The sequence below is a fragment of the Camelina sativa genome, chromosome 16 (genome assembly GCF_000633955.1).
Source record: "Camelina sativa cultivar DH55 chromosome 16, Cs, whole genome shotgun sequence".
Lineage (NCBI taxonomy): Eukaryota > Viridiplantae > Streptophyta > Magnoliopsida > Brassicales > Brassicaceae > Camelina > Camelina sativa.
The window spans coordinates 26,384,554-26,404,675 of NC_025700.1; the positions used below are offsets into that span (position 1 = coordinate 26,384,554).

General features: G+C 35.9%; 2 protein-coding genes across 3 annotated transcripts; one reads left to right on the top strand and one right to left on the bottom strand.

The window, feature by feature from the left end:
* LOC104752615 (abscisic-aldehyde oxidase-like) lies at window positions 1,792–7,307 on the top strand. The gene is made up of 10 exons (XM_010474805.2): window positions 1,792–2,198; window positions 2,374–3,987; window positions 4,061–4,320; window positions 4,399–4,611; window positions 4,706–4,924; window positions 4,998–5,966; window positions 6,055–6,150; window positions 6,233–6,331; window positions 6,420–6,609; window positions 6,896–7,307. Exons 1-10 carry the CDS (start codon window positions 2,072–2,074, stop codon window positions 7,120–7,122), a joined length of 4,014 nt encoding a protein of 1,337 aa, XP_010473107.1. The 5' UTR covers window positions 1,792–2,071; the 3' UTR covers window positions 7,123–7,307.
* LOC104752616 (structural maintenance of chromosomes protein 3) lies at window positions 7,590–17,365 on the bottom strand. 2 transcript variants are annotated; one of them, XM_010474806.1, is made up of 29 exons: window positions 17,255–17,365; window positions 16,976–17,025; window positions 16,780–16,855; window positions 16,615–16,653; window positions 16,467–16,534; window positions 16,293–16,364; window positions 15,697–15,776; window positions 15,531–15,609; window positions 15,277–15,394; window positions 15,001–15,176; window positions 14,538–14,783; window positions 14,232–14,353; window positions 13,861–14,005; window positions 13,556–13,660; window positions 12,079–12,146; window positions 11,899–11,998; window positions 11,537–11,673; window positions 11,238–11,439; window positions 10,960–11,047; window positions 10,725–10,874; window positions 10,399–10,550; window positions 10,097–10,288; window positions 9,706–9,889; window positions 9,547–9,617; window positions 9,317–9,468; window positions 8,940–9,108; window positions 8,712–8,858; window positions 8,297–8,392; window positions 7,590–8,196 (listed from the first exon to the last, which is right to left on the bottom strand). In XM_010474806.1, exons 2-29 carry the CDS (start codon window positions 16,988–16,990, stop codon window positions 7,834–7,836), a joined length of 3,612 nt encoding a protein of 1,203 aa, XP_010473108.1. In that variant the 5' UTR covers window positions 16,991–17,025; window positions 17,255–17,365; the 3' UTR covers window positions 7,590–7,833. The 2 variants fall into 2 exon arrangements, with proteins under 2 accessions (XP_010473108.1, XP_010473109.1); XM_010474807.2 differs by having other exon boundaries at window positions 17,171–17,355.

Below are 20,122 nucleotides of genomic sequence, written 5' to 3' on the forward strand. Positions count from 1 at the left end.
AGAAATATTATGATATTCATTATTAGTTTCTGTTGAAAAATGTATATGTAATTTATTAAGGTGCATATTAAATCTAAATACAAACCTAGCTCAAGAATGATGAAGAAAGTTAGAATGGTGAGTGATAGTTGGAATGTCTTCTTCATCGTAGATTTTATGAATGAATAATTGATGGTGTTTTAAAAGTAAAAAAAAAAAAAAAAGAAATACTAACTATACTCTGATATATACTTTTCTAAAAAGTTAATGTACCTCACACTCAAACTTATCTACTTTAAGTAATCTATCTCCTTAAGTTCCGGTTTTACACAGATTTTTATTATTTTTTCTCATTCTGTATATAAAACCTTTAGACTCGTTCGTTGTTATTCTCTACCGTAACTTAGTTTCTTATTAGATGAAAACAGTCAAATTTCACAAAAGAAACACAATATAGCCACACATTTGTGCTATATTAAATCTCATATATTAATAGTCCATATATCATAATTTCTTTTTATGCCATTATTTTATCAATTTTTTTAATTTGAGACAGAAATGTAGATGGAGTTGGTGGCCAATTATGATCTAGAGATAACTTACCATCCTAGTAAAACTAATTTGGTAGATGATGCTCTGAGTTGGAAGTGTGCGGCTTCGCCTATGAAATGAAGTCGTTGGTGGGTGAGATTAATACTTTGAAGTCGTGTGCTATCTTACAAAAACCATTGGTGCTAGAGGCACAAAATAGAGTTCAGTTGGCTGAAAAGAAGGATGAACAACTAGTTAATGTCTCTAGTGATGCAGATTCAGAGCTTGGCAAGCTGCAAGCTCACATAATAGGAAATAAGAACTGAATTAATAGAAAGAGAAAAATAAATTTATTCCTTGAGGGTTATACATTATTTTAACCAAATTTTACAAAAAAAATAATTAAAAACATAATTTATTAACAAGACATAAAAGCCTACAAAATACGGTGAAAGGAAACCCAAATTTTTATTTTCTACAAAAAGCCTATATTTATTTGAAAGGCTTACAAAAAATGTTTAAAGTATGTTTCTTTCCTAATTCATGGCTTTACTTGTTTGGTATACGAGCGGGACCATAGATAATGCTCATTATTGGATATAAACGTATTTTGGACCATTGTCTACTTATAAACCGTCCAAACATAATTGTCTGGACACGCTCGATGGTCCATGGGACGGACCAATTGGCACCTCTAGTCAAAGAATACTTACAAATACGGTTTGTAACTTTGTATAATTTGTGTTTTACTCTTTTTTTCTTCTTTTTATAACAAACAAAAAAAATCTGTTAATTCCAATTTAATAGTAGTAAGATATGTTGATTGGGACTTCTTGAGATTTGAGATTTCTTTCCCCCAAAAGTCAGAGAGATTCCTTTCACCTAAGACAGTCAACATGTTGGAAAGTGACTCGTGGCATAACCGACAGTGCCTTTTGAGTTGTATCTGAACCTTAAACTTTTAGAGAGAGATATATTAGTAATTGACATAATTCACCCCAAAATCTAAAAGTTAGAAGACTGTTGCCACATACTATATATATTGCTTAAGGAATTATGTTTCTTTCGATAATAGATTTTAATACACCTTTTCACGCTTAAGATTGGACATCTGTAGCGTGAAGTTTGTGAGACTAGATATCTACAGATGGTAGTCCACACTATCGAGAAGAATAGATTTTGGCTCTGATATCATATTAGTACTCTGATATCATATTAGTAATAGACCTAACTCATTCACAAAAGCTAGTTCAAGAGAGAAGGATTGTCACATTATATATGTTGTCCAAGAAATTATGTTTCTTCCGCCGATGTGGGATAGATTCTAACAAGATATGCGTGAAAGAGTCGCAACTAAACGATAAGAGAGAAACTAAAATGAAACTCTATTGTCACACATCTCCCCTCATGCATTTATATTCTCTCTTAATTTTGGGTCAAATCACCATACACCACTCGTGTGCTCCTAACTTGTTTTCTGGGTTTCTCCAAAATCTTACCTTTTTAATTTTTTTAAAAAGGAGTTTGGTATCACTGCTGATTCCGACCAGAAACAAAAAAAATGGATTTGGAGTTTGCTGTTAATGGAGAAAGATTCATGGTTGATTCTATTGATCCATCAACGACCTTACTCGAGTTCTTGCGACTCAATACTCCTTTCAAGAGTGTCAAGCTCGGCTGTGGCGAAGGCAAATCTCTCTCTCTCTCTCTCTTCTCTGTTTTTTTTTCTCTGTATATTTTAGTGTTATAAGTTCAATCTATAATTGAAGTCTTGTGTTATGTTTTTAGTCTCAGAATTAAGTGAAGTTGACTCAATTTTGTAAAATCCAAATCTTGAGTTCTGTATCTCCTTGATTAGTGCAGGAGGGTGTGGTGCTTGTCTTGTGGTGTTATCAAGATATGATCCAGAGTTAGATCAGGTGAAAGAATGTAGTATAAACTCTTGTCTCACTCTTCTCTGTAGTGTCAATGGATGTTCCATTACAACATCTGAAGGTCTTGGAAACAAGAAGAAAGGATTCCATCCCATTCATAAGCGATTCGCGGGGTTTCATGCCTCTCAATGCGGTTTCTGTACGCCAGGGATGTGTATTTCTCTCTACTCAGCTCTTTCAAATAGCTCCAATGAGTTTACGGTTTCCGAAGCTGAGAAATCTGTTTCGGGCAATCTTTGTCGATGTACTGGTTATCGTCCCATCGTTGATGCTTGCAAGAGTTTTGCTTCTGATGTTGATATTGAGGACTTGGGGTTCAATTCCTTTTGGAAGAAAGGAGAAAGCAAAGAGGTTATGTTGAAGAATCTGCCTCCTTATCACCCCAAAGAACATCTTGTAAGATTCCCTGAGTTCTTGAAGAAGAAGAAGAAGAAGAAGAAAAAGAAGCTTCATAATGGTTTAGATCATTTGAGGTATCGTTGGACAACTCCTTGTAGTGTAGCTGAGCTTCATAACATAACTGAAGCTGCTAATTCATTAGGCTCTTTGAAGTTAGTTGTGGGCAACACTGGGACAGGCTACTACAAAGATGAGGAACGGTTTGATAGATATATTGATATAAGTCAAATTCAGGAGATGTCTATGATCAAGAAAGGTGAGGAAGGGATTGAGATTGGAGCCACTGTTACCATATCGAATGCTATTGATGCTTTGAAGAAGGAAGAAAGCAAATCTTGTTATATTTTCAAGAAAATGGCGGCTCATATTGAGAAAATTGGCAACCATGCTATCAGGAACTCAGGGAGTATCGGCGGTAATTTAGTGATGGCACAAAGCAGAAAGTTTCCTTCTGATATTACAACGCTTTTGCTCGCAGTAGATGCATCGGTGTATATGTTAAATGGCAGTAAAAAAACAGAGAAGGTTAAGTTACATGAGTTTCTTGAATTGCCTTCGATGTTAGACTCCAAACGCGTTCTTTTAAAGGTTGAGATTCCATTATGCACTGCTACTACTAGTACTACTTCTGGTGATGATGACACAGAGTTGCTCTTTGAAAGCTATAGAGCTGCACCTCGCTCTATTGGAAACGCGTTGCCGTATTTGAACGCTGCTTTCTCTGCGTTAGTGTCTCGCCGCCAAGAACCATCAAGAAGAGTTGTAACGGTAGATAAATGCTTTTTGGCATTTGGTTCTTATGGCGGTGATCATTCAATCAGGGCGATGGAAGTGGAGAATTTCTTAACAGGTAAATCACTTAGCTACAGTGTTTTATATGAAGCTGTTGGTTTGCTTAAAGGAATCATAGTTCCCGGAAAAGACACTCCGCACTTCGAGTATAGAAAAAGCTTGGCTGTTGGTTATCTTTTCGAGTTTTTCAACCCACTGATCGAGAGTGGCCATTATAGCAACAGCCATGTTAATGATACCGTGAAATCTCTTCTTCCCTCCCTCTCATCTTCACAGCAAGTTTTAGAGAGCAATGAATATCAACCTGTTGGTGAAGCAGTTATTAAAGTTGGAGCAGCTTTACAAGCTTCTGGTTAGCTCTTTATGCCTTATATGTAACTTGATAAAGATTCAATATAGGGCCTCAACATGAGCTTTTCTCTCAGGTGAGGCGGTTTTTGTTGACGATATACCGACTTTACCGAACTGTTTACATGGAGCATTCGTTTATAGCACAGAGTGTTTGGCTAAGATAAAAAGCATAAGCTTCAGAGAGAATGTGATTCCTACTGGAGTTTTTGCAGTTCTTACTTTTAAGGATATTCCAAAACAAGGACAAAACATTGGTTCCAAGACCGTTTTTGGGGCAGGACCTTTATTTGCAGATGAACTAACTCAATTTGCTGGTCAAAGAATTGCTCTTGTGGTAACAGAACAACTACAACTCCAATTTGCTTATGTTTCTTGTCGCGTAAACTAATCGAAAAGTATAATGGCTGCGTAGGTTGCAGACACACAAAAACATGCAGACAGGGCAGCAAAACTTGCAGTAGTTGAGTACGATACAAAGAATATAGAAGAAGAAGCAATATTAACAGTCGAAGATGCAGTGAAAAGATGTAGCTTTTTCGAGGTTCATCCAATGATTTACCCTGAACCAGTAGGTGATATTTTAAAAGGAATGGAAGAAGCCGAGCGAAAGATCATCTCTGCTGAGGTATTATCATCACAACTGTGTTTTTCCCTTTTTTTTCACCGCCAAAAGTTTTGTAACTACATCTTATTTTGTGTGTTTATATATACATATTCAGTTGAGGCTCGGGTCACAGTACTTCTTCTATATGGAGCCACAAACAGCACTTGCCTTGCCAGATGAAGACGACTGTGTGAAAGTATATAGTTCATCTCAAGCACCTGAGTACGTGCACTCGGTTATTGCTACATGTCTTGGCATTCAAGAGCATAACGTACGAGTTATTACCAGAAGAGTTGGAGGTGGCTTTGGTGGTAAAGCTGTAAAGTCAATGCCTGTAAGTATTTAATTTACCAGATTTGGTATGTTTTAGAAGATTGCATGCCGCTCACTGGAATTGGATGTTTCAGGTTGCAACAGCATGTGCACTGGGGGCATACAAATTGCAGCGTCCTGTCAAGATGTATATGAACCGCAGGACTGATATGATAATGGCTGGAGGAAGGCATCCAATGAAAATAACTTACGATGTTGGTTTTAGATCAGACGGGAAGGTCACAGCACTGGAGTTTACAATGCTAATAGATGCAGGGCTTGAGCCAGACGTAAGTGCAATCATGCCGCGGAATATAATGGGTCCGCTAAGGAAGTATGATTGGGGAGCTTTGTCATTTGACATAAAAGTTTGTAAGACGAATTGCCCCAGTAGAACTGCGATGAGAGCTCCAGGGGAAGTACAAGGTTCATACATTGCGGAATCCATTATCGAGAATGTAGCAACTTCTCTTCATATGGACGTTGATGCAGTGAGAAAGATTAACCTTCATAGTTGTGACAGCCTCAGAAAATTCTACACGCACATCTCTGGTGACCCTGATGAGTATACATTGCCTTTATTATGGGACAAACTTGAGATATCTTCCAAGTTCAAGGAGAGAGCTGAGATGGTGAAGGAGTTTAATGTGTGTAACGTATGGCGGAAGAGAGGGATTTCTAGAGTACCTATTGTCCATCAAGTTATGCAGAGGCCAACCCCGGGGAAAGTGAGCATTTTGAGTGATGGTTCTGTTGTGGTTGAAGTTGGAGGAATTGAGTTAGGGCAAGGGTTGTGGACCAAAGTACAACAGATGGTTGCTTATGGTCTCGGTATGGTTAAATGCCAAGGAAGCGATAGGCTGTTGGAGAGAATACGGGTTGTTCAGTCCGACACACTCGGTATGATCCAAGGAGGTTTCACTGCTGGTAGCACAACATCCGAGAGCAGTTGTGAAGCTGTTAGGCTTTGCTGTGTTATCTTGGTGGAGAGATTGAAACCAACAATGGATAAGATGATCATGGAGAAGCCGGGTTCCGTGACATGGACCATGCTCATTCAACAAGTAGGTAGCCTAGTAGATTACGATACTCTTATTCTAAAGATAGATTCTGCATGGCTAACCTTAAAGTTTGGCTTTATCTTTTCATCAGGCGCATGGTCAGTCTATTAATTTATCGGCGAGTACACTGTATACGCCAGAGTATGCTTCCATGGAATACCTCAACTATGGTGTTGGAGTCAGCGAGGCAAGTCATTATGGCAAAAAAAACTATTCTTTTAAAAACTTTGAATATCATCAATCAAACAATAATCTGATTCTACTTGCAGGTGGAAGTGGACCTTGTGACAGGAAAAACAGAGATTTTACGATCTGATATCATTTACGACAGTGGGAAAAGTCTTAATCCTGCAGTTGATTTAGGACAGGTAAGTAATAATTTAGTTAGCTCTGCACATGTTTTCCTTCTAGTCATTTTATTGTGCTAAGCAACAAAATGAATGGTTTGTGAAAAAGATCGAAGGAGCGTTTGTTCAAGGCATCGGGTTTTTCATGATGGAAGAGTACACTACTGATGAAAAGGGACTTGTGGTGCAACAAGGCACTTGGGACTACAAAATTCCTACTGTGGACACAATCCCCAAACACTTCAACGTCGAGATTGTCAACTCTGGTCATCATAAAGACCGTGTTCTCTCCTCCAAAGGTACACTATGCTTTTCCTTATCTGATTTGAGCTATAAACTATTATCTCATCTTTCATTTCAATATTGTTATATTCTTATCAAAATTATCACTTGTTGTTCACATACCGAGTGATTATGATTATGATTATGTGATTATGTGATTATGATTTTAGACTTAATATTATAATAGAGACAGGGATCTACAATAACGTTCATTTACAAGTGTTATCTTTAATGTTGCTCCCTATTGTATCTGGGAGTCGTCACTACTTTAATACTCAACAACTTCTTCCTTCTGATCAACAGCCTCCGGTGAGCCACCTATGCTTATGGCGGCTTCTGTTCATTGTGCAACGAGATCAGCCATTAGGGAAGCTAGGAAACAGTCCCTTTCATGGAACTGCAACGATGGAAACATAGATGAGTCTGGTACGTATTTTGAGTTACCGGTTCCAGCGACTATGCCTGTGGTGAAGTCTCTTTGTGGATTGTATAATGTAGAGAGATACTTACAAAGGAAGATCCTCGGATAATATAGGCAAGCAAAACTCTCGTTGCTGCAAAATTTTACAGTCTTGCACATTCTAAAGTTGTCATTTAGATTTACTATACAGGCTAAAATAATTGTTTCTGTGCATCATTGTGCATAACCAAAGCCTTAAAGTTTGAAAACAAAATCAATAAATCAATAATAAAGTCTTACATGTCATTATAGATTCCTCCTATATCTCTAATTATAAATAGTGAACTGCCCATCCCTCTAATTACTTTCATAAAAAGTGTTCATTCTCCAAATTTACCCTAGTTAGAATGTGTGTATCCATTGTAAACCTATATTTTGCTTTCAGGTCATTAATCTCCTTTTTAAAGTTTATGCCCTTGGGCATTTGGTTTTATTGTTTTTTCCGGCTCGGTTTACGAGCTTCACTATCAAAACCTCTGGAAGAATTGCAGAAAAGGTTCAGTTCCGTTATGGCTAAAAGTTATATATAACGAAAAAGATGTTAAACTATTTAGATATGACCATATAAATCCATCAAAGTCTAGAAAGGTATCAGTCAGAATATATAAGAAAACCGTTGTTCTTAATACTTAGATGATTATACAACCTGAACTGCACATTAGATATATTATATTCCTAGAAGCAAACCTGATAAAAGTTTAAACCCACTTAAACAAGTGTCACGGAAGCTCAGAAGAGAGTAGTAGAGTACTGACAAGTGTTAACCAACCTTAAGACTTGATCAGGTGTCGTGGGATTGATCTTTCTCGATGAAGTCCAATGCCTGATCCTTTGAAATAACATTCACGATACTCACTCTGTTCTTATGAAATACTCCATATATCTTGTCCGCAACTCTCACAAGCTCAGGACGGAAAGTCGTGGTTATGAACTGAGTTTCATATTTATCAGCTAGACGACGAATCAAGTTGCCCACAGCGGTTCGATACTGAGGATCAAGTGCCGCATCAATCTCATCAAAAAGATAGAATGGTGCAGGATCGCATCGCTGGATGGCAAAGATTAGTGCAAGAGCAACAACGGTTTTTTGGCCTCCTGACAATTGTTTCATTGCTTGTGTCTCTCCTTGACCAGTAAATGACACCTACCAAACAAGTGACAACTACGATCAGCCCGAAAGCTAGACCAATAAAAATTATATACCTTTCTTTTTATGAATGTAATGTCAATAAGTCTTTCTGTACCTTCACTCTTACGCCAAGGTACTTCTCAAGCCTTCCCTCTGCATCAGTTTTACGACTTCCATCGTCGTCATCATCTTCATCGTCATGATCACGATCCTGAATATGTACGCAAAATGTATCATGTCCAAACGAATAAAGTGCAGATTAAACTGGAAGTTTTATGTAATTCCTTGGTGGAGACAAAGTAAAGGTTCTCAAGATGAAGAATAAACAATAATACCAGGGACATACTCCCACACTTAAGGCTCACTAAAAGACCTCTGCACATGGTTTAGCAGAACACTAAATTATCTCGTTCAATTGTACTCTGGAATTTAGTAAACCATTTTGATAATGAAAAAACACACAAGGGATTTAAAGGTAAACAAAGGACATAGATGAAAAAGTTTTCGAGGAAAAGGATGTAGAAACATGCCTTAAATTTCTTTATGAGAAGCTGACCATATCCACCTTGCACAAGCTCAGAGAATACCTCCTTGAAGTGACGTGCAACCCCTTTGAAAGTACGTTCTATCGATTCGTCTTTCCGCTGATCCAGAACTGTTATCAGTTCTTTAATTTTCTGCAGAATCGTCATATTTGTCAGTCAAGCTCTACTTTCTAAATATAATTTGGCCAAGAGTATGAAACCTCCATTAGTTACCTCATCTCCTGCATCAAGCTCTGCTTGCCGATTCTGGAGTTCTTCTCTCTGTTCTGTGAAATTTACATATTGATCAAGCGCCTTCTTGTTTACATGGCTGAATTGTTGCAGCTGTTCACTGCACCGGTGTAGCATCTTCTGCAGCTCCTTGATATTTTTTCGTTTATACCTATAAATTTTCATCTCAATTACATATTATAGAACTCCTAGGGCAAAAATCTCAGGGCATATAACAATGATCTGCCCATGACAACTAAGAACTAATTGGACAAGATAAATGGAAATTAAGGACAGTATAACTGTAAAAGTTCCAACTAAACTAAGAGAGCCGAACTGGCTGAATGATGACCAATATAAAAGAGATGAAGCAAACATACGTGTCAAAAGCGTCAGACGACAATGGACCCAATCCCCTAATCTTCTTTGTATACTCATCTTGCTTAGCAAGGAGTGTGTTGCGAAGGCTAAATAGTTCCTCTAACTTTTTATCTACATCTTGCAGTGTCCCCTTACAGTCATCTTCCAATATCTGAGAGAACAAGAATTTGTTTTGGTCACAGATACTATACCGACAAAGGCCAGTCTCTTAAATTACAGAATATACTACCTTTAGCTTTGCTTTCTCATCTTTAATTTTCTTGACTTGCTTCGTCTTCTCGTCAATGCTGTCACAAAGACCTAAAAACAGAAAATGGCAGTGAGTGAACTCGTCCGAATAGTAAAAGACCAAGATCAAGCAAGATAGATCAGAATGTTTGGGACCCACTTTTAAGCTCTTTTGCGGCCTCATTAACCAAATTTTTTGCATCATCAAGTTCTTGTGCCTTTAAGCCAGCTGAACTAGGCAAACTATCATCGTCGATGGAAGCTATAGTAGCCTCTAACTCATTTCTTCTCCTCTTTAAGTTGGTAGCCAAATTAGCCTCCAACTCTGCTTTTCTTGTCTCCCTCTGTGTGTGATGAAAAGCAAACAAATCAGACTTATTACAAAAATAAAAACGCACATAAATCAGGACTTACTCTAACGAAATAAAAGCACACTTATTCAAAAAATGTAAAAGCACATAAATCAGACTCGTTTAAACAAAAAATAGCACGCAAATCAGACGTCAATCTAAAACAAAAGCAACATTCAAACTTTATTTTTAAATGCCAACCTCAATGCGATCCGTCGTGTATGCAATATTCTTTTCCTTAAGATCCTTAATTTCGGGGTTTAATCGTGACAACTGCTCCCTTTCTTCTGGTGTTAGGTGATCCACAAGTTCTGTTCCCATTTCAGCTTCCTTCATAGCCATGCTGGATCTAAGCTGATCAATTTGTGTTCTAATATCACCTAGTGATTTCTCCTGCAAACAGATGAAGAAATTTAGTATATACAATATGGATGTACGATATATTAGCACTGATGGCCACTTTAAAAATGAATTGAAAGACTAGAGGCATAAAAGAATGGCACCTTATTTTCAAGAGCTTTATATATAGCATGTTTCTGCTTATTTACGTTAGCTATCTCTTGCTTAAGTTGCTCCACCTGTAATTTGCTGTGCGTCCAATCTGCTTCAAGTCTCTGCTGCTCAGTAACAAACTGTGTAATATGCTGATCTATCAGTGAGACATGTTAAGTAAACGCTGTGAATGGGGAACTATTGACAGGGAAAATTAAAATAAATAAACACATACTCAACACTCATCAATGAACAATACGATAGTTCATCAGAAAACAAAAATGCAAAAACGAATATGCAAAAACGAATATGCAAAAGCCAGTTATGGAAAGGATATCATCAAGCTGCCTTTTAACATCCTCCAATTCTGTCACCTTCGCATTTATAGACTTTGTATTTTGTATTATAATATTCATGAATCTTAATTTTGACCGCCTGTGGTCATAGAATCCACCTGTCATACCACCCTTTTTGCTCACCTGGTCACCTGTAATGGTACACCATAACCTTCAGGTACCAAATACATGTTGAATAGAATGTAAAGTGAATACAAATGCAATTACAGTTTCAACCTTCCATAGTTATGCAATCGAGGCCATTGCTCTTAGCAACTCTTGTTGCTACATTCAGATCTTTACATACTACTGTTCTACCAAAAACCTACATCAAGACACATTACAATATAATGACATTAACATAAACACAAAAGTATAAAACACAAAAGTAAAATAATTCTATCAAAGGTACATCTAAATAAGTGAGCCATGTGAAAACAGAAAGGCACAAACAAAGCTCAGAAGGTGACAAGAAATTGCTGGGCAAAAAAGTGGACAGAGAACAAAAGGAACACCTGAGCCAATGCTGGTCCAAACTTAGAGTCGTACTTTAACTTTTTCAGCAGTGGTATTGCAGCAGAATCTTGTGGAAAGTTTACATGAGGCGCCTTTACCCGATTCAGAGGTAAGAAGGTCAGTCGACCACCCTTTATAGAATTCAGGTGTCTGATTAACTTGGTTGAAATATCATCATTCTCAACTACCACGTGAAACAGGCTGGTCATGGAACAAGAGATGAAAAGAGCAGATCATAAGGAAAAAATAGTCACACAGCGAATAGTACGATCATAAGGAAAAAATAGTCACCGCATACCTGTTTCCTGCAGTGACTTCAACTGCAGTGAAAAACTTTTCATCGCAATCAACCAACTCAACAAGTGGACCAAAAAATCCATTGATCCTATACTCTTCGACATACCGTCGAATAGTGTGCAGCCCTCGCCTAACATCCTGGGAAAATAAATGGGCTGAGTCAACAGAAACGAAAATTGAAAATGGCCATCAAATTACATCAGCTCGGTAGAGATGTAAGGATAGCACATTGCTTGCCAACTTCTAACTATGCCGAAAGGACTTGGATGGATCTAATTCATACAGTGCTCCTAAAAAGTTAACAATTTCCCCTCCATATTACTGTCAGCAACAAGAAAAGAGATACCAAAGCCAAACACTTACTCCTGGAGTTGCATGCTCGAGGTTTTTCTTTGCCCGTTCAAGTTCCATTTTCAACTTCTCAATCTCAGAAGATAGTTGACTTTCTTCTCCCCATTTTTCCCTGGTTAACATATATCCTGTTATATCAAAAATAAAAATTTCTACTTTCTTAGAGGTATCTAAAATGGAAGCAAATCCTACTTTCTTATTCTCTGTTCTTCATCTCTCTCCCTTTTTTTAATATTGAATAGTTCATGGGACTTGGAAATGTGAGATCCCAGTTCACCAATTTCAACTTCATGTTTCTTGATGAGTCCATCACGCTCTGTTAAATCAGTATTGAGGCGAAGAATTTCATCATGAAGTTTTTTCTCCTACAATAGAATCAACATGTTAGATCACCAATCTCATCCAACTGATTCCATATATTCACTGCAAAAGATGAAACTATACAGAAATCCAAATTTCATTGAAAATTTGAAAGACATTTTTACATCTTTTTGACTTTAAAACACTGTGATCATATGACCTAAATACTACGATACAACTTCCATATTTAATAATGCAAACTCACTTGAGTCATATTTGAGTCTAGAACACGCTTAAGATCTTCAATCTCCTTCCTGAGCCATTTGTCTCGGGCAGCCTTGTTCGAAAATTGAGTTGCACGGCCCTGTTTCTGGTAAAGAATGCTAAGTTTTTTTTCCAGCTCCATGATTCTGTAAGAAAAAACCACAAACAGTAATTATCAATGTACGATGACCCTAATAAAACCCAAAAAAAACAATTTGCATCACTCATGCCAAACAGCAGAACCTCCCATTCTATCAAGGGAATAAATACTATTGCTTCCCTCAAAACAGGAGGCCTAGACCAACATACAACCCACTCATTTTCAGCATGAACAAAGCTATTTCCGTGTTACACTACATTACATAGGCCTACCTTTTTGTTGTCTGCTTTTCCTTGTCAAGTTGACTTTCATATAAAGGATTAATTGCCTCCAGTTCTTTTAAAGAATCCTGCATTTCTCTTTCCACCATATGAAGCTGCTCAAGTGCATCATTCTGAAACCCATAGTAGTTCATTAGTGCACATTATCCATACATAAATAAAAATCAACTAGACATTCTTTTGCAGGCATGCAACTTTTATATCCATCATGATGTAAACTTCTTGCTCAAAATTTCTAAGCAGATGCGACTAAGTACCAGCTTGTGACCACATGTGTTGCCACTAAGTTAGTAATACCTTAGACTGGATATTTCCAGTAATCCGATCCTGAAAGTCCTTAACATCAAGCTCCAGCTTTGTCTTCTTCTGTATAGCTTCATTTTGTTGAGCTTCAACAGTTTCTTTCTCCTTGTATAATGTCTGAAGCTCCTTCGTCAGCCCTTTTAGCGACTCATCTAAGGACTTGGAGTCGTCCTGAGCCTTCTCAACTCTATCATACATTTTAGTAGACTCTTCAGATGCCTTAGTTCGTGCAACTTCTACCTAAACCATGACAGAAGAGGCCCATTTTTAAAGGTAATTCAGCGATGAGTGAATAACAAAATAACCTTTGCTTAGAGAAGTGCATATAAACAGTCTGGCGGAGCTCAGCAAAACAGCAATCGAAAGACCAATAAACTAATTTTTAAATCATAAGCAACATCAAGTTCACTGANTTGGAAATGTGAGATCCCAGTTCACCAATTTCAACTTCATGTTTCTTGATGAGTCCATCACGCTCTGTTAAATCAGTATTGAGGCGAAGAATTTCATCATGAAGTTTTTTCTCCTACAATAGAATCAACATGTTAGATCACCAATCTCATCCAACTGATTCCATATATTCACTGCAAAAGATGAAACTATACAGAAATCCAAATTTCATTGAAAATTTGAAAGACATTTTTACATCTTTTTGACTTTAAAACACTGTGATCATATGACCTAAATACTACGATACAACTTCCATATTTAATAATGCAAACTCACTTGAGTCATATTTGAGTCTAGAACACGCTTAAGATCTTCAATCTCCTTCCTGAGCCATTTGTCTCGGGCAGCCTTGTTTGAAAATTGAGTTGCACGGCCCTGTTTCTGGTAAAGAATGCTAAGTTTTTTTTCCAGCTCCATGATTCTGTAAGAAAAAACCACAAACAGTAATTATCAATGTACGATGACCCTAATAAAACCCAAAAAAAACAATTTGCATCACTCATGCCAAACAGCAGAACCTCCCATTCTATCAAGGGAATAAATACTATTGCTTCCCTCAAAACAGGAGGCCTAGACCAACATACAACCCACTCATTTTCAGCATGAACAAAGCTATTTCCGTGTTACACTACATTACATAGGCCTACCTTTTTGTTGTCTGCTTTTCCTTGTCAAGTTGACTTTCATATAAAGGATTAATTGCCTCCAGTTCTTTTAAAGAATCCTGCATTTCTCTTTCCACCATATGAAGCTGCTCAAGTGCATCATTCTGAAACCCATAGTAGTTCATTAGTGCACATTATCCATACATAAATAAAAATCAACTAGACATTCTTTTGCAGGCATGCAACTTTTATATCCATCATGATGTAAACTTCTTGCTCAAAATTTCTAAGCAGATGCGACTAAGTACCAGCTTGTGACCACATGTGTTGCCACTAAGTTAGTAATACCTTAGACTGGATATTTCCAGTAATCCGATCCTGAAAGTCCTTAACATCAAGCTCCAGCTTTGTCTTCTTCTGTATAGCTTCATTTTGTTGAGCTTCAACAGTTTCTTTCTCCTTGTATAATGTCTGAAGCTCCTTCGTCAGCCCTTTTAGCGACTCATCTAAGGACTTGGAGTCGTCCTGAGCCTTCTCAACTCTATCATACATTTTAGTAGACTCTTCAGATGCCTTAGTTCGTGCAACTTCTACCTAAACCATGACAGAAGAGGCCCATTTTTAAAGGTAATTCAGCGATGAGTGAATAACAAAATAACCTTTGCTTAGAGAAGTGCATATAAACAGTCTGGCGGAGCTCAGCAAAACAGCAATCGAAAGACCAATAAACTAATTTTTAAATCATAAGCAACATCAAGTTCACTGAAAAACACGAGACAACATTCAAAACATGTGCCTATAGTTGGCTGACCTGTTCCAGTTTCTCCCGAGCATCGTGAAGCTCTTTGTCGTAAATGGTGTATTCCAGTGATTTCCTCTGCTTGTCAAGTTGTTGATATTTTCTGAGTTCTTCTTTCTCTTCGTCCAATTCCTTTAGTCTTTCATCCAAGTAGTGGACAACTTCGATAATCTGCTTCCGTTTATTCCCTGGGAAACGAGTAATTTGGCAATATTAGATTTTTAAGGTAGCCATGCATGCATCTGAAAATTAAAGAGGTTCCAATATCACTGCAGATTGATAACTTGCCTGTCTCCTGCATAATTTTTAAACTCTCACGACGCCTCTCCTCATAAACACGGGTACCACCTATCTCTTTTAGCAGATCCAGCCGTTCCACGTCTTTCATCAATGTTAACGAGGCTATCTACAAACATACCAAAAAATAAGGCATTTAAAATGAAGAACGCTGCTGTACAGAAATCTGTTTGCCCACATTAACTTCTCTCTGTGCTTGGCAGCGCAGGATTAATCCAACCATATATTCTCTCGCAGGAGCTTACCTTTCCTTGTTGAACAACATAGTACGGATTAGAACGAGAAAACCCAGCACTCTCCAATAAATTCATAACTTCAGCTTTTCTGCAAGTTTTGTCAGATAAATATTCAAACATCCACGAAATAGGGCATCGGAAAAAGAGTGTTCAAATTTAAAGAAACAGTGCGCACGTTATGTGTTTCAAATCCAATAAATAGTCATCCTTCTTCAGACCAACTGTTCGGCGCAAGCGAATTTCTTCCTTATCAACCTAGTGGAGAAAATTAAAACACAAATGATGAGGACTGAAATATACAATTTAGGGAACTATTTTGCATTCAGGAATAAGAAGTATGTGGTGGAATACAAGATTTTCAACGGGCTTTGCGTTTCAACTTCGATTTGCATAGCACCCCAAGTATGTTTTGATACTACCAGATTTTCTTAGGTGCGGCTAATCTTTACAAAATTAGTACTTCAGAAACCCAATAGCCAAGAAACTGATGACAGTTTTATGAACTTGAAGGGAACTTTAGTATATAACTGATTGACATGAAGCCATAAAAATTAACCTAAAAGAACCTGTACACTAGACTAAGATATGATGGATCTAATCTAAAGCTTAGAAACACAGTTTTTTCAGCTTCTACCTGACAGAAATACAGGTCGATGGCAATACTACGATCCAAACATCAACGAGAAACATGAACAAATATTTGATCAAACAAAAGAAAACATCCCATCACAATTTCCAGACAGAAAAAGGTTTAAGCAAGGGAGTTATTACCGGGAATCGGTTGTCAGAATTATCAAACACAATCTCCACAAACGCAGAAACAACTTGATGACCAGCACCCTCCTGTCCAATATAACAGGCTCATAGTTAGAAAATGCTCTCAATACCATGAAATGCACACAAACGAAGCAACTTTGAAGCCTGCAAGCGAACAACTAGACATACGTGGAGTAATGCATGCCTATCTTCACTCCGCAGATTTTGGAAGATGTCACTCAATACAAAACGAATTGCTGCATCCCAAACCAAGATTTCACTTAGAATCAAATATTTTGCAAACAACAAAAGAACACCAGGAAGGCTCAAATCTCACCATGGAAGAAATTACTTTTCCCAGACCCATTCGCCCCAACTGCATTCAAAAAGGAAAACAGTTCATGAGTTTCAGTAACAAGTTCAAACACTCCAAAATCAAACATGAAGACTGAAGAATACAGCACAAAAATACTCAGAACAAGGATGATCTGAACAACATTACCAACACAATTAACTCTGTCGCTGAAATCCTCAGTAGCAACTTGCTCTTTGTAACTCTTAAATCCTTCGATTATAACCTTCTTACACACAATAATCAAATCCGAAAACCACAGAAGAAATTAAAACAGAGATTTACAAGATGATGAACCATCAGTTTCCAATTAAAAACAATAATAGAGGAAAGAATAAAATCGAACCTGCTTGATATACATAGCGAATACCCTCAGTAGCTACTCCAAAGTCCAAACTGTCAAAATCAACACACAATCCCAGAGATTATTAGATCAAGCGAAGCAGATAAACAACAGATTTAGACTCGACGAGCAATCAAAACCCTAATTTCGGTATGAAAAAAAAACGAAAGAAGTTGAAATTCTAGGGTTTACTACAACTTTCGTAATAGGAGAGTAGACAGATCCAAGCGGAAACGAAGACGGAGGAAAGACGTAGCAATCGGGAATCTACAAAAACTTTACCTAAGTGAGGAGGAGGTTTATTCACATATGGAGAACGATTGAGTTGAGAGAGAGAGAGAGAGCAGAAAATTGGAGGCAAAGTAGAAAAAAAATGACCGGGAAAATAAAAATCAGCCCAACAAAAAGAAAAAAAATAAAAAGTAGAACTGAAAAAAAAGAAATGGTACACTCCGTAGGCAGCAACTAGCAAATAACTTTCTTTCTTTTCTTTTTCTTTTGTTCTAACGGANAAAAAAAAAAAAAAAAAAAAAAAAAAATAGAAATAAAATATTTGTCATATGGTAAGAAATAGATGATACTACAGTAAAACCTCTCTAAAATTAATAATGTTGGAACCATGAAAATCTATTAATTTATAGAGGTTTCAATTATTAATTTATAGAGAGATTTTCCTAATTTGGTAAAAAACATTAATTTAATGGTTATAACTAATATTTTTATAAAATCAATTACAATGAAAATAACAATTATCATGTTTTTTAACACTGTTAGAAGATAAGTAAATGTTAGAAAACGTATTCTAATTTTTGTTAAAAACAAAAAGCAAATTATAAAATATGTACAGTATTATAAATTTCTTAAAAAATAGAATTCTAAATATCATTGAACATAAATGACTTCTAAATTTTCTAGAGCATGAAAGATTTATAAAATATATAATCTAAATTTTGTAGCACATGTACAATGTATAGAATACACATTTTAAATTTTAAATGTGTGTTCTAAACCTCGTAGATCAAGTTTTATCTATCCAAAATAGCAACAAACATGACATATTCTTTACATTAAAAATATTCTCATGTATTCTTCATCCATTTTCTACAAATTCTTGTTAATTTTCATTTATTTATTTTTTAAAATCTAGTGCAAGGGGTAGTCTTTGAATAGTTGGCATTTGTTCACATAATGCGTAGATAGGTCAATCTTTATTTATCATTTATTCACAATTTCTCTAAAATAAATATACATAATTAATAATGTAGATAGTAATTAGTAAATAGAGTTTGTATTGCAGAATTCAGGTGAGCAACCAAAATTCTAGAGTTTCAATGATTAACAAAAGATGGGTGAAGCCTGAGGAATACTCAAATGTAATATTCACACATTTTGGGTTAATCCAACTTCATTTAGTGGTGATTCCTATATTGTTTGGAACCATTTGGATGAGACTATTAATTGTTAACATGATAGTGGCAGAGCTAAAGTGTATTTTGTGGTCTCTTCATATCTTGCGAGATTTACGGATTGAGAATGTTGACCTTTTGAAGATGTTGCAGATTGAGAATGTTGGGCTTTTGAGAATGTTGCAGATTGAGAATGTCATTCAACGTCTTAGTTCTAGATTTTTTTCTATCTTGATTCAAAACATTCCATCAATTCAGGCAAATACGGTTGCACAAGATATAACTAGAAGTGTGACTTGGGAGAAGAGAGATTCAGATCCTATCTCTCAATTGGTGGTCCATCTTCCGCTACAAGAAACATATGCATTTTGCGATATTCCTGACTTAACCGTCTTCGTTCTTACTTCAATTTTTTGGTTTGCCTTTAGAAATTCATCTTAATTCTTAAAGTGGCATGACAACTTCCACCACTCGTATAGTTTAGTGGCTTTAGGGCGCGATCCAAAAACCCACATGAACACATACATTGACAAACTGTGCAAGTGGAACAAAATGTCTATCAATATGTCTTACATTACACGTAGACTGAAAATGATATTCAACAACTTTTCACAAACACATCTCTTAAAAAACAAAACATATAAAATTAAAAAAATCCTCATGCCAATGCATACGTTATATATATGTGCAGATAAGATCCATTCAAAGAGTCTTTAAGACTCATATAAAATTAAATATCATTTTTTGTGTGATATATGCTCATATCGAGCTGGCAGTTGCATAAAAATTGACTAAACAGATTGAAAATGAGAAAAGAAGAAAGTACGATCAGGTGCTTTGATAAGCAAAACAAATTTTGTGGTTCATATTGAGATTTAAAACAAAACAACACACAAAAAGAAGAGAACTCCAAAAACGACTTTATACCAACATCACTCACGCGTCACGTGTGGACAAAACTAATCAAGTCTCTCTTTTCTCAAATCGCAGCCAAAAGAAAAATTGACAACTGTCTTTTATTTTTATTCTTTTCACTAATAAAAAAACATTTTATTAATACAAAAATCTGATAAATAACAAACAAACATGATGAAAATACATAATTAAAAGTTTGCATAAAATAAGATAATCTTATTATATAAACTTTGATGGCAAAATTACTCATTACCAAAATCGTAACATGTGTCAATTATATCATTCAGATGTTGACACATATTAATTCATTACTAAAAATTTTAAAAATAAAAATGCATTCAGATGTTGACACATGTCAATTCATTATTAAAATTTTAAAAACTAAAAATGTAAAAATTCTAAACCTAATCTAAAAATGTTTTATATAAAAGTAAATAGATAAAATAAAACCTTATTATATAAAATTTGATGACAAAATTACTCATTAACAAGATCGTGACACGTGTCAATTATATCATTCAGATGTTGATACATGTCAATTCATTATTAAAAATTTTAAAAATAAAAAATGTAAAAATTCTAAACCTAATCTAAAAGGTTTTATATAAAAGTAAATAGATAAAATAAAACCTAATTTTATTTAAAATCTAATTATAAGATAAATTTATATATATGTATATACCATAAAATTCAAAATTATAATATTTTTTACTTACTTTAATTTTTCGTTGCTATATTACAAGAAAAAGATTACTTTTTATATAAGATAAAAAATGATTGTGAAAATTATATAATTAGTTATTGTTTCTAAAAAAACGTAAATACTCAC